The 13646-nt window shown below is 42.8% G+C and overlaps 1 protein-coding gene across 1 annotated transcript in view; it reads left to right on the forward strand.

Moving 5' to 3' along the window:
- The window catches only part of adcy2b (adenylate cyclase 2b (brain)), a gene marked incomplete at its 5' end in the record, with an annotated part of 32720 nt that overhangs the window by 18004 nt on the left and 1070 nt on the right, over positions 1-13646 (forward strand). The window contains 16 exons of the mRNA XM_083679823.1: positions 303-435; positions 1927-2103; positions 2540-2580; positions 2714-2794; positions 2933-3002; positions 3484-3581; positions 4963-5047; positions 6571-6711; positions 6951-7064; positions 8416-8600; positions 9354-9438; positions 11940-12098; positions 12353-12499; positions 12865-12972; positions 13093-13207; positions 13342-13466. Of these exons, the coding sequence (XP_083535949.1) occupies positions 303-435; positions 1927-2103; positions 2540-2580; positions 2714-2794; positions 2933-3002; positions 3484-3581; positions 4963-5047; positions 6571-6711; positions 6951-7064; positions 8416-8600; positions 9354-9438; positions 11940-12098; positions 12353-12499; positions 12865-12972; positions 13093-13207; positions 13342-13466 (1864 nt within the window). The remainder of the gene's footprint in view (positions 1-302; positions 436-1926; positions 2104-2539; positions 2581-2713; positions 2795-2932; positions 3003-3483; positions 3582-4962; positions 5048-6570; positions 6712-6950; positions 7065-8415; positions 8601-9353; positions 9439-11939; positions 12099-12352; positions 12500-12864; positions 12973-13092; positions 13208-13341; positions 13467-13646) is intronic.

Consider the following 13646-nt stretch of genomic DNA (forward strand, 5'->3'; position numbering starts at 1 on the left):
GCTGGATAAACCTTTGTATTAGCTCAGCCACCCTCATCGGAGGACCAAAGAACTTTGTTTGTTGTGTTATTATTATAGATTTTACATATAAATTTTTTCTACAAGGTTTTTTGTTTTTTTTATTACACATTATTAGATTTTAATTACATTTAACGAACTTGCCCCATGGACACTGATCAGAGCTTAGTGTTTTTCCCGCAATAATTGAGGTTAGGATTTGAGGAGTGTTAGCTGTCCCTGGGTCAGGTGGCCAGCAGCGTGTGTTCTATGTACAGTATTGATACATCCCTCCTCTCCCCCAGGCGAGTCCACATCTCCTCAGAAACACTGGAACATCTGAAAGGTTCCTACAAGGTAGAAGCAGGAGACGGACAGATCAGAGACTCCTACCTGAAGGAACATGGAGTGGTCACTTACCTGGTCATCAACCCCAAGGTAAGACACCACCAATATACACACAGTCAAAACTCAACCACACTGCACACATGGTCAAAACTCAACCACACTGCACACACGGTCAAAACTCAACCACACCACACACATGGTCAAAACTCAACCACACTGCACACACGGTCAAAACTCAACCACACCAGACACATGGTCAAAACTCAACCACACTACACATATGATCAAAACTCAACCACACTGCACACATGGTCAAACCTCAACCACACTACACACATGGTCAAAACTCAACCACACTACACATATGATCAAAACTCAACCACACTGCACACATGGTCAAAACTCAACCACACTGCACACACGGTCAAAACTCAACCACACTGCACACACGGTCAAAACTCAACTACACTACACACACGGCCTCCCTCCAGGCGCCACTCACTCAGCCATACATTATTTATTCACAGTAGCTTTATTATTAATAATATAGTATATATAATGTAGTACTAGATAATTTATTATTAATAATATAGTATATATAATGTAGTATTGTTTCAAGCTATCTGCAATCTGTATGTTTACCCTCTCGGCCCAAAAACTCACCCACACACAGAAGAAGCCCACAGCTACGTAGCATCTCTACACCAGAGTTGTTTTATGTACATTATATATTTATTTTTTACATTTATTTATCCTTTATTTATTCAGGGAAGTCCTTTTGAGACCGGAGTGTCTTTTTCAAAGGTACCCTGATTACACAATATATATATTAATCACTATTATTTACATCAAGATTTTAAAGGACACAATGTACACAGGCAATACAATTTTCTTTTTACAGAAAACAAATCAATTATAACAACAGTATTTCTCCACTGAGAAAGTTTTAGAGTATCCTGCAGGTCATTCCATGCCTGAGGAGCACAATGATTAAAGGCAGTTCTACCCAGCTCAGAGGAGACACGTGGGACCTTGAGGACTAACCAATCTTGAGATTGTGTCTGATAAGTGTTAGGTCTCCAGTTGATAAGGGATGTAAGATAGTATGGGAGTTTATGGACAATTCCTTTATACACATATAAGAGCCAGTGTCGGGTCCTTCTAGTGGTGCATGCATATAAATTATGTCCCCATAGTCGAGGACTGATCGGAACGTTGATTGTACAATTTCCTTTCTACTGTCACGTGAAAAGCATGACCTGTTCCTATAGTAGAAGCCTCTCAGCTTTTTTGTTAATTCGTCTATATGTGTTTTAAACAACAATTTATCACCAATCCATATACCACGATATTTGTATGAGGGGACTCTCTCAATTTGGGAACCATCTGAGGTGCAGATCTTTGAATCCATGGCCTCAGACTTGCGAGCTCTAGAGAAAAGCATATACTTAGCTTTGGTTGCATATAGATAGCTGTTTGTTTACACCTAGGGTTTAGCTCTTTCTTTTTGTACAGTAAACAGATTTTACTTTCATCACTGTTCACACACCAGGTCTGACGCACTTTCTCTTGTCCCCCCAGGCTGAGAGGCGGAGCCCCCATCTGTGTGTGCGTTCTCGCCCCTCTCTGGATGGGGGAAAGATGAGGGCGTCGGTCAGGATGACACGCTACCTGGAATCCTGGGGCGCAGCCAAACCTTTCGCTAACTTACATCATAGAGACAGCATGACAACAGACAATGGCAAGATTAACACTACAGTGAGTACACACACACACACACACACACACACACACACACACACACACACACACACACACGCACACACACACACACACATGGGCACACACACACACACACACACACACACACATACATACACACGGTGGCACACACACACACACACACACACACACACACACGGGCACATACACACACACATACAGACATGGTGGCACACACACACACGGGCACACCCACACACACATGGGCACACACACACACACACACACACACATACACATACACACACACACACACACACACACACACACACACACACACACACACACACACACACACACACACACACACACAGTGGCTCACACACACACACACACACACACACACACACACACACACACACACACACATGCACAAGTACTCAAGCCTCACTCAAAGTGTTGCCCTTTTTAGGATGTCCCAATGGGCCAGTACCACTACCAGAGACGAGAGAGGTGAGCTCCTCCCCCTGCGGATGTGTCACATCCATATCCATCACAACACATTTGGTTTTACAACCATCTATAATATAGGCTACTGAATAGTTTTATGATGGAGCCCAGAATGTGTTCTCTCCCTATCCCACAGGACTAAATCCCAGAGGAGGAGGTTTGAGGAGGAGCTCAATGAGAGGATGATCCGAACCATAGATGGCATCAACTCACAAAAGTGAGTACATATGAGACCGCAGGGCAATCTCACTATTATCTTCTGGTATAAATGTTTTCACTGTCATAGCAGATATGTGCTTAGCTTGCTAGAGCAAACATCTCTGTGCTCCAACTCTCTCTGTCTCTCTCTCTACAGGCAATGGCTGAAGTCTGAAGACATCCAGAGGATCTCGCTGTTCTTTCACAATAAGACACTGGAGAAGGAGGTTGGCCACCACCCTGCAGATGATGAAGGGGTTTCCCACCATGATTATGATCATTAAAAATGTTGAGAGAGTGAAAGTAGGGATTGATAGTTTTCTGTTTTGTAGATCCACTCCACTCCACTAAACAAGACTACTGTAGCTGGGTGAACATCCACAGAGGTGGCGGGGTGGGGGGGTGGGGGGGTGGGGGGAGTTGCAGATGCAGATGCAGGACAGAAGAATGTATCAAAGAATAAAGGAACATCCGCAACTCTTGTATGCTCCCGTGGTGATTAAAGTCAGATGCACAAAAACAAAAAGACAATGTTTCGATCCAGCAGGATGACCTGTCGAAGATCCAACTGTTTTTGTGCATCTGAATTAAATCGCCATGGGAGCATAACAGAGAGAACTGCGGACATTCCTATTTTCTTCTGGGTCACAGAGGGTTAACTCTGTGGCCCAACACATGTTGACCAGGTTTGTGTTTCTCTCTCCACAGTACAGAGCCACCACTCTGCCTGCCTTCAAATACTACGTGACCTGTGCTTGTCTCATCTTCTGCTGTATCTTCATAGTGCAGATCCTGGTCCTGCCCAAGTGAGTCTGTGTCCGATATACTATTATACTTCATAGTCTCCTGCACACTTAGAAATAGTTTTTTTATTTTAGGGTTATTTGTCATTGGTGACGGTTCTATGTACTGTAGAACCATTTATCACACAAATAACTATTTACGGTTCTTGGTACATCAGAGAGGGTTCTTTACGACTGTGAAGGGTCTGAAGAACCATCCTTGCTGGGACATGGTCCTTCTCCACCAGATCTGTATGTTTACAATGTTGTCCTACCCTTCATATTGCCTAACTGTATGCGGTGCAGATAGTCTGGTAAAAGTAAGTCTGCTCTTTGTGCATTCTTCACAGAACTCGTAGGTGTGAAGTACTCTTGATATCAATTATTATGTACTCTTTTCTCCACTTGAACAGCATCATGACTTCAAAAAGCATCTCGGTGAATTGAATCTCACATCAATGAGTCCTGTAATATCAGGTGGTGAAAATTATACATTTTGAAGATGGCAACGGAGAAAGAGAAGACAAAAAAGGGGGGAGAGGCAAAGAAAGAAAGAAAGAAAGAAAGAAAGAAAGAAAGAAAGAAAGAAAGAAAGAAAAGAAAGAAAAAAAGAAAGAAAGAAAGAAATAAAGCAATAAGTAAACATGCATGAATAGTGTTAGGTAATGTATATAGATTATGTGAATCAAAGCGAGCTTCTGAAATGATGCCTCTCTTTCTGAGGACAAAATCCATACAGAGCATCATACTTATTTAGGGTTCATAGCAGCCAAAAGCATAATCCAGTGTCTGAAAGCTTCATTGATTTTCCGATTCACCTCTTTGCAACGTCTCCTCCATTTAGACCTGACATCATCTTTTTTATGACACGCTTAAATCAACCCACCCTGTAACCTACTCACTGTAGCAAACTTTTCTCCATGCAAGAAACATTAAATTAATCAAATCAGCAAATATATACAGTGCACTCCTGATAAGTGCTTACTCAGCATAAGTGGATTGCAGTTCACCAGAAGAAGTCATACTTCTTTATTGCTCTGGATATGTCCATGGTCTGTCCATGTTGCATATTTTCATTACATTGTTCATGAATCAATCAGTACTCAGTACAGTGTTGTGTAGTAATGTGTTGTAATGTGTTGTGTTGTGTAGTAATGTGTTGTGTTGTGTAGTAATGTGTTGTGTAGTAATGTGTTGTGTTGTGTAGTAATGTGTTGTGTTGTGTAGTAATGTGTTGTGTTGTGTTGTGTTGTGTTGTGTTGTGTTGTGTTGTGTTGTGTTGTGTAGTAATGTGTTGTGTTGTGTTGTGTTGTGTTGTGTTGTGTTGTGTTGTGTTGTGTTGTGTTGTGTTGTGTTGTGTTGTGTTGTGTAGTAATGTGTTGTGTTGTGTTGTGTTGTGTTGCAGGACGGCAGTGCTGGGGATCTCCTTTGGGATGGCCTTCCTCCTGTTGTCTCTGATCCTGCTCATCTGCTTCGCCGGTCACATCCTGGTAAGTGGCCATAGCCAGATACAGAAGCAAGGATGTGCACAAGGTGGGGGGTGGGAGATGAAAGAGGGCAAAAACCCTTTGACCTGCCACTTATAGAAAAAAGCCCTTCTGTATGGTGTTTTTTCTTTTTTTTACATGTGAAGAAAACATGTTGTTCGCATCACATTGCCCCCCCCCCCCCAATAATTGGCCTCTATGTGGACCTCCAGAGCCTCTTTCATAGCATCATCTCTGTCTAAACCTTCTTTGTCTAGTTGTACATTCTGGGCCACTTCATTCAGCCTCTCAGGGGAGACAGACAGACAGAGTCTGATTGGAGTGTGTTCTCTCAGTCTGCCTCAAGGCCAGTGAAGAGAGGACAACCTTTGTCTTCTCTACTTGTATGTTGGCCACATAGAAACTGGAACAGCGCTTTATCTAAACACTTCCCTGACTCTACTGTATCAGATGACTGATTGGGATCAGTTGATTTATTCATCACGCAAAAGCCGTCTCCTCTTTTCTCCACTTTCTCTCGGCCGATCCATCTTTTATTTCGCTATGTTTTGATGTACACCTCTCTCTCTCCAAGGCTCCCTCAAAGCAGAGCCTTTTTGTATGGTTGTGTTGTATGTTACTTATAGAGCAAAGACAAGTATTTATTCCTCCATCCTACCCCCCCCCCCCCCCATCTTCCCTTTCTCTCATTAATCAAGTGAATTTACTGTATTTACCTTAAAGTGGGTCAGTTTGGATTAATGAGTTTGTCAGTGACAACCTTGGGTTTGTTCTGAGTCTGACCCAGAAACCATGTTTACGGTGAGAGAGAGAGAGAGAGAGAGAGAGAGAGAGAGAGAGAGAGAGAGAGAGAGAGAGAGATGGTTTCCTTTACACAGGGTCATGTGTGATTACTGGAGCTAGTATTGTAATCACACTTGCGTCATTCATTTCACAAGGGGACCAAATTCTTCATAACAGCTGTGTGTGTGTGTGTGTGTGTGTGTGTGTGTGTGTGTGTGTGTGTGTGTGTGTGTGTGTATCTGTTATTGAATCAGTATGGCTCAGACAGCTAGGAGAGGCATTCACTTTGAGTGGTTAGGGTAAGGGTACAACACGTTTTTTGGGGGGAAGGTATTAGCAAACATTAGCATTAGCAAACAAAAACACTAAAAGCACTTTTGTCAACATTGACCCGAACCCTCTACTCCTCTATGCTCTAATGCATGTCATTGTGTCTAGCTGTGGTATCAGTGAGTTCAGTAACTCTGCAAGGGCACTGAAGGTCACGGAACATTCACACAGCCTGAGCTGAAGATCTGCACAGACTCGTGTTGGAATTGGAATCAATAGTGAAACGTTTGCTAGGTTTTGGTTTGGTTTGCAGTGACTCATTCAGCATCTTTGCTAAATGTTTTTAGTACACTGTCCTTTAATAAGTTTCTTGTGTGTGTGTGTGTCTCTCTCTCTCTCTCTCTCTCTCTCTCTCTCTCTCTCTCTCTCTCTCTCTCTCTCTCTCTCTCTCTCTCTGTGTCTCTCTCTCTCAGCGGGGTGGTAAGGGGTCTTCCTGCTCACTCCCCTGGCTCCCCAGTTCCTCAGGCATCATCATCGCCAATAAACCCTGGCTGCGATTGGTCCTTACCATGGCAACCACCGCCCTTATACTGGTCATGGCTGTCTTCAATATGGTGAGAAACCATTTTCCCGCCGCTGGTTTCCTTGATCCCTGGTCCCAGGTTGTGTAGTGGTGTCACTGGTGTACATTTCAAATATCATCATATCAACATTTAGAAATATACAATATAAAGTCTATGAAATGGTATGAATAATGTGTATATGATTTCAAGTGTGGCTGAAGTGTTCCTGTTGTCACTAAGCAACGCCTGTGATCTTCTCTCCCACTTTCTTCTCACCCCTTGCTCACCAGTTCTTCCTGGACGATGAGGTCTTGACCACACCCCCAGCTGTCAACGTAACCAATGACAGCCTTAGCTCTCACAGCCCCACCCACATCACTGACGGGAACAAGTTCTACCTACCTGTGAGTAGCCAGTATAGCCTTCACCCAGCAGACCTCTACACTCCACAGTGGACTGTCAGTCCTCAGTCTGTTAGCTTGTGGCTGCCTACAGCCTGGTTTGTGGCTGAAACAAAGAGCAGGCTGTTGATTTAGCAAGCGTGTTTTCACACTGGGCTGACCCAGCACAGAGAAGCAGATTGTGCTCCTATGAACGTGGCCTTGTTAGACTGGAAGTTCACTCTTGAAGTGTGTAGCTTAAAATCAAGATAGATTGAAAAACATGACATACAAATATATGTTCAACATAGTACATTGTATGTATATATTAAAAAATATCAATCAAAATGTGATTACCAAAAAACAAACAGAAATCAATTCTCCCAATCTCACAGACAAGAGCACTCGTTCGGCATTCATTAACAATCAATTCATCACCCCTCAAACAGCGTTTTCTAAACCAAAACATTTTTCTCCACAAATTGATTAAGTATATTCTATCAGCACTTGATCTAAGCTTTGGCGAATGGTTGATTCTGAGTCGTAATTGAGAAACTGAACAGCGCTCTCTCTGAAAATGAAAAATCTCATCTGGTGTTTCACGCCTGAAGGAACTCTTAAATGGAAGAACAAATACATGAATAGAATCAGTCTATTGTATCTTTGACAGCCAGGGCTGTCAAACATGCAGAGCGGCTTGCGTTGGTTTTCAGCTATTTTCTTGGATTTAATTAAATTGCCGCCTCAGTCTAAGCTGTCTTTCACGTCTTTTTTATTTAGAAAGGTCATCTTTACACCTTTTCATTCCCATTGTAGAGCATCAATCACATAAACAGGATCCTCCTTTCCCTTACTTTCTAAATCATCACTATCACCTTCATCTTCAGTCTAACTATTCTTCACACAACTCTTAGCTAATAGTCCGGAGATCGCGACCAATCCCCCTCTTTCTGTGCTGGGAGGGGGGGGGGGTCTATAAGTCAAGCAGTAATATCCTGAAGTACTACTCTCTCTGCTGGTACAGCTCTCCTACAGAGCAACAGAACAACCCCTCACCAAAAGATTCAATGATATACAGTATATTCCCTTCCAATAAACCCCTGCTTGTGAGTGTCTATAGATTTCCATGACAACTGAAACGTTATAGTGTGCTGGGTTTCAGTTGCTACCTTGATGCTCGGTGAGTGTAATATCACATATCAACAAAGACCCAAACTTCAGTTTTTGTTGGAGAACTGTTGTTATGACATGCATTCTTAGGAAGTATGGCTGAGTCATGTGCTGTGCATCCTGCTTTTACCTTTGTTCATTTCTCTCTCTCTCTCTCTCTCTCTCTCTCTCTCTCTCTCTCTCTGTCTCTCTCTCTCTCTCTCAGTACTTTATCTATTGTTGCATCCTGGGTTTGGTGTCGTGCTCCGTGTTCCTGAGAATAAACTACGAACTGAAGATGTTAGTGATGCTTGTTGCTGTGGTGATCTACAACATAATCATCCTCCAGACGCATGCGCCCCTGTTGGACGGATACAGTACTGCACTCTACCATACCCAGACACTGGACAGGTACGTGTCACACAACGTGTACACAAACATGACAGATGAATACCACAAGAAAACACAGAATTTCTATGTCTACAAAGCCCTTGCAAAGAGTGATTTCCACGCTTGTGTGCATTGAGACCCGTGCAAGGCTTTTTGAGGCCCCTAACGCCATGTTGTGTTTGATGAGAGTGACAGACAGCATCCCTTTAGTGAAAACCCTGGTGAGATGTGTCTATGTCTCATTCTCATCGCTGAACACACACACACACACACACACACACACACACACATACACACACACAAACACACACACACACACACACACACACACACACACACACACACACACACACACACTTCCTTTCAACTCCCTCAGCTCTGTAATTACAGGGCCATAAGTCACAAACATACAGTAGTCTTTAGGGGCATGTCTGTGGAAGCAATATTTCTCCTCTCTGTCAATCAAAAGTAGCTGCTGGAATAGAACTCGGTAGTCGCTGTTAATTGTTGTTAGGATTATGATTGACAGGATATGATTACTAGGTTTTGGGTCGATAGAGTGGAATTGATTGTATGATTTGATTGACAGCTGGTAAGAGTGAACAGTAAGGTCACTCTATCAAGAGACTGATGAAGTAATTACACCTCAAGAAAGTTCTCCAACTGGTGACAAAGTTGACTTTAACCAATGTCTTTTTCTCTTTCTTTTTTTCTTTCTTTCTTTCTTTCTCTCTCTCTCTCTCTCTCTCTCTTCCTTTCTTTCTAAACCCTCAGACCAGGGGTTCTGAAGGATGTGAAGACGATGGGTTCGGTGTCTCTGTTCATCTTCTTCGTCACCCTGCTGGTGTTAGCCAGACAGGTTAGTAGTCCCCACCCCTGCCCCTCTCACACACCACTATTAGGTTATAACAATATAATATGTGTGTAACAACAATGTTATAAATGCCTGTGTTAGGTCAGGTCAGTCCCTGTTATTCTCTCAGTCACTGCAACAACGTTATAACTATGTTTGTGTAACAACTATGTAACAACTGGTGGTGTTAGAGACAGGTCAGAGACATAACCATAATTTAACATTTTGCAGCATTACAGTACAGTAACTGTGGGAGGATTTGAACAGCCCATCAGCCCTCTAACTTTCCTCTACTTCACAGAAGTGTTTAAAACTAGAGCAATTAGAGGGAACTGATCTATTTACATGCAATCCTCCACTGTCAAGATGAGCCTATTTACAGAGAGCCACAGAAGACTCAACTGAAATAGACTACGATGGAGGACAGAGAGAGAGAGAGAGAGAGAGAGAGAGAGAGAGACAGACAGACAGACAGACACAGAGAGAGAGAGCGAGAGAGAGAGAGAGAGAGACAGACAGACAGACACAGACAGAGAGAGCGAGAGAGAGAGAGAGAGAGAGTTCTGTCCTGCCCTCCCCTTTCTCCTCTGGGGTATCATCCATCAGGCCTGTTCGGAAGCAGATGTGCTGGACAGAAAGTCTCTCCTCTGTGACTGGGTACCCAAAAAAGGGATCCTCCCAGGGACCAAACAGTGGGCCCAAACAGTCCCCTATGTCGTCATACTGTACTAGGTCACAGTCATCAGTTTAGGGGCGCTATTTTTGTATGCACCATAGAGGTGGTTGTCATATGAACTCATGTGTTACTGTTATATATTGAAAATGTTAATACAATCATCAAGAGGAATTCAATGGGTTCATTTTGGTTGGGGGGAGGGGTGGATTCAAATAGAGAATAGGAGTCCGTTTTAAAGTGTAAATCAAACATCTAAAAAAACAACAGTTCCAAGAGAGTTCCAACACCTACTGTACAGTCCTGATTAGTTAGTTCATGGGAAGAGGTAGCAAGTTTACAGTACAGTATGAGTTAATTGATCCCTAATGAACAGATATATTCAGGCGTATTTCACCATAAATTGCTTTTCAACAGCATTCTGAATTACCAGTCATGAATGGCCTAGTTTCCCCTCCTCTGCCCTCCCCACAGCGGGCAAGTTGATTAATTCAGAATCCTAAGGCTGTGGACCATACATTACCTCAGGAGTGTCAAAGATACGGCCGTGACCAAAAACGAGTTTGACATTCCTGCATTACCTGGTCCTGGACAAAATTTCAACATAGGAGCCATCCCCCCCCGATCACCACACATACACCCCACCACCACACACACACCTGGGGCGGTTTGACCTTCATAGATGTGTCTCGCTGACATATTTAAACATGTTTAAAACTCCTGCAGGCATGAATAACCAATGAACCACGAGCTCCTATACTTTATGCAAAACAGGCCGGCCACTTTCCTTAAGCTATGAAAGCGGAGCTTGTTGTGCTTTTTCATTGTTACCTTATTGGAGAGTTGATTTTCTATGAATACCAAACATGCTCTTTAGGCTCAGTTGGTTTGATTTTGCCAGAGATTCTGCAAACTCATTTTGAGGGAGATGATATTTATTCTGATGTCAATTCAGTCGGAGGGAAAGGAGGACTATAGACTTCAGAAAGCTAGCGACTTACCAAGTGTACAATGGAAATAGCATAGATTTGACTTATTGACCAATGTATTGTGTGCTTACTATTGTATAGGGCTTGTGTGTCATGCTGCAAACATGCAACTAATCAGACACAATTAGTATATATTTCAACTTAGTGCATAAACTTCAGTAGAAGTTTGACAGTAGAACAAATGTCATCATCCATTTTGTGAATTACTTGAACTTAGATGGGTTTGTTTACTTTTTGAAACCTCTATTGAAGCTAAGGGTATTTTCACACTTTCACATGTGAAATAAAAGAGAAAAAAACGGTTATTTTTGTGTTCACACTGCCCTCCTCTTTGAATGAGGACTTCATTTGTTTTCTTGCTGATCCATTTTAGCAGGGATGAGTTCTCAATCCAATTTCAGCACCGTATTTCATTCAAACTCGAATTCGAGACCAATTAACTGCCTTGCACCTTGGATAATTGCACATTGAACAGCACCGCAGACCTAAAGTAAACCAAACTCAGACCTCCCCCAGAAATGGTCTCAGTTCGGTTTGCTTCAGAGGGGTCTAAGTTCATTTGGACCATTCATGTATGGCGAACCGAGTTCACGAAAAATAGCTCAAAGCCACAGACTGTGAAAATACCCTGAAATGGACCAACAAGAGAGCTGAGTTCTCATTCAAACGGGCAGTGAGAATACAAAAAGATCCTATTTTCACCTCTCAATTAAAGAGGACTGAGTTTGGTTCTTTTCAAAGAGGACTATGTGTGAAAATCCTCTTAGTCCTTAGTCCTGTCCCAGAGTAAAGTGCAGGGATTGAATGACAAGGGTGTCTCTTTACTCTGTGTTCTCCTGTAACAGAATGAATATTACTGTAGGTTAGACTTTCTCTGGAGAGACAAGTTCAAGCGGGAGTGTGAGGAGATCGAGACCATGGAGAATCTCAACAGGGTTCTATTGGAGAACGTTCTACCCGCCCACGTCGCAGAACACTTCCTGGGACGCAACTGGAAGAATGAGGTGAGGCGTGGTTAAGCTGAGAGCTAAATCATCTAGAACACATTTTAGAACTCCATCCCAATACTAACACACCTGGGATTCAACAAGTCTCAATCAGTAGTTGATGAGTTTAATCAAATGTGTTAGCACGGGGTTGCAACAAACACAAACAAACTGCACACCCTTTAGATCTCCAGAGCAAGGGTTGGTGACAACTGCATATTAAACACACTATATTGACTTGTGTCCTTTGTTTGTTGGGGTTCTGTTGACAGGATCTATACCACCAGTCCTATGAGTTGGTGTGTGTGATGTTTGCGTCCATCCCGGACTTTAAGGAATTCTACACCGAGTCAGATGTCAACAAGGAGGGGCTGGAGTGCCTGCGCCTGCTCAACGAGATCATCGCTGACTTTGATGAGGTGATTCACTGTGTTTTTACTAAGGTTTGGATGTGGTTCTATTCTTACAGGGACCCATTTGTTTCTGTGTTTGGCTGTAAAATTCTTTACACTTACATTACATTTAAGTAATTTAGCAGATGCTTTTATCCAAAGTGACTTACAATAAAGTAGATTCGTCTAAGTAAGTGAATCAACTATACATCAGTCATCGTAAGTAAAACCTTAGAAGTGCCATCGACGGTCACAGTGCTAGTTTCTTTATTTCTTTATTTTATTTTTTTCTTCAAAAGTATGCCATGCTCATGCATATACAGTAGTGATGTCTAGTGTGCTCTGATAACTGAATCATAATATTCTAACGCTATATTGTGTGTGTCCTGCAGCTGTTGTCTAAGCCTAAATTCAGTGGGGTGGAGAAGATTAAGACCATTGGCAGTACCTACATGGCTGCAACTGGACTCAATGCAACACCTGGACCAGAATACACACAGGTAGGCCGACAGTAATAACAGTATGATGGTACACACACACACACACACACACACACACACACACACACACACACATACACCCACAGTCTTTACACCCAGCTCTGTCATTCTCTTACGCAGGAGCATGATAGACAGTACATGCATATCGGCACAATGGTGGAGTTTGCCTTCGCTCTGGTGGGGAAACTTGACGTCATCAACAAACACTCCTTCAATGAATTCAGGCTCCGAGTTGGTAAGAGTGTGTGTGTGTGTGTGTGTGTGTGTGTGTGTGTGTGTGTGTGTGTGTGTGTGTGTGTGTGTGTGTGTGTGTGTGTGTGTGTACACCGTCAGTCTTGTTTGTGATCTGTTGTCCTTCTTCCTGGTTAGGAATAAACCACGGGCCGGTGATTGCGGGGGTGATCGGAGCACAGAAACCTCAGTATGACATCTGGGGGAACAGTGTGAATGTGGCCAGCAGGATGGAGAGCACAGGAGTACTAGGGAAGATACAGGTATTATGTTTCAGATCTTCTATCAGCCGATAGCAGTGTTCCTCAAATCGGCTGGTCCTAGGGACCTATACAATGTGTAGGCATTTGTTCAATACCATTACCATTACCCAACACCTGATTCATTTAATCATCAATCTTTGATCATAAAAAGACACAAAAATGTACTATAAACCTGGTCCA

The sequence above is a fragment of the Argentina silus genome, assembly GCF_951799395.1.
Source record: "Argentina silus genome assembly, chromosome: 11".
Taxonomy (NCBI): domain Eukaryota; kingdom Metazoa; phylum Chordata; class Actinopteri; order Argentiniformes; family Argentinidae; genus Argentina; species Argentina silus.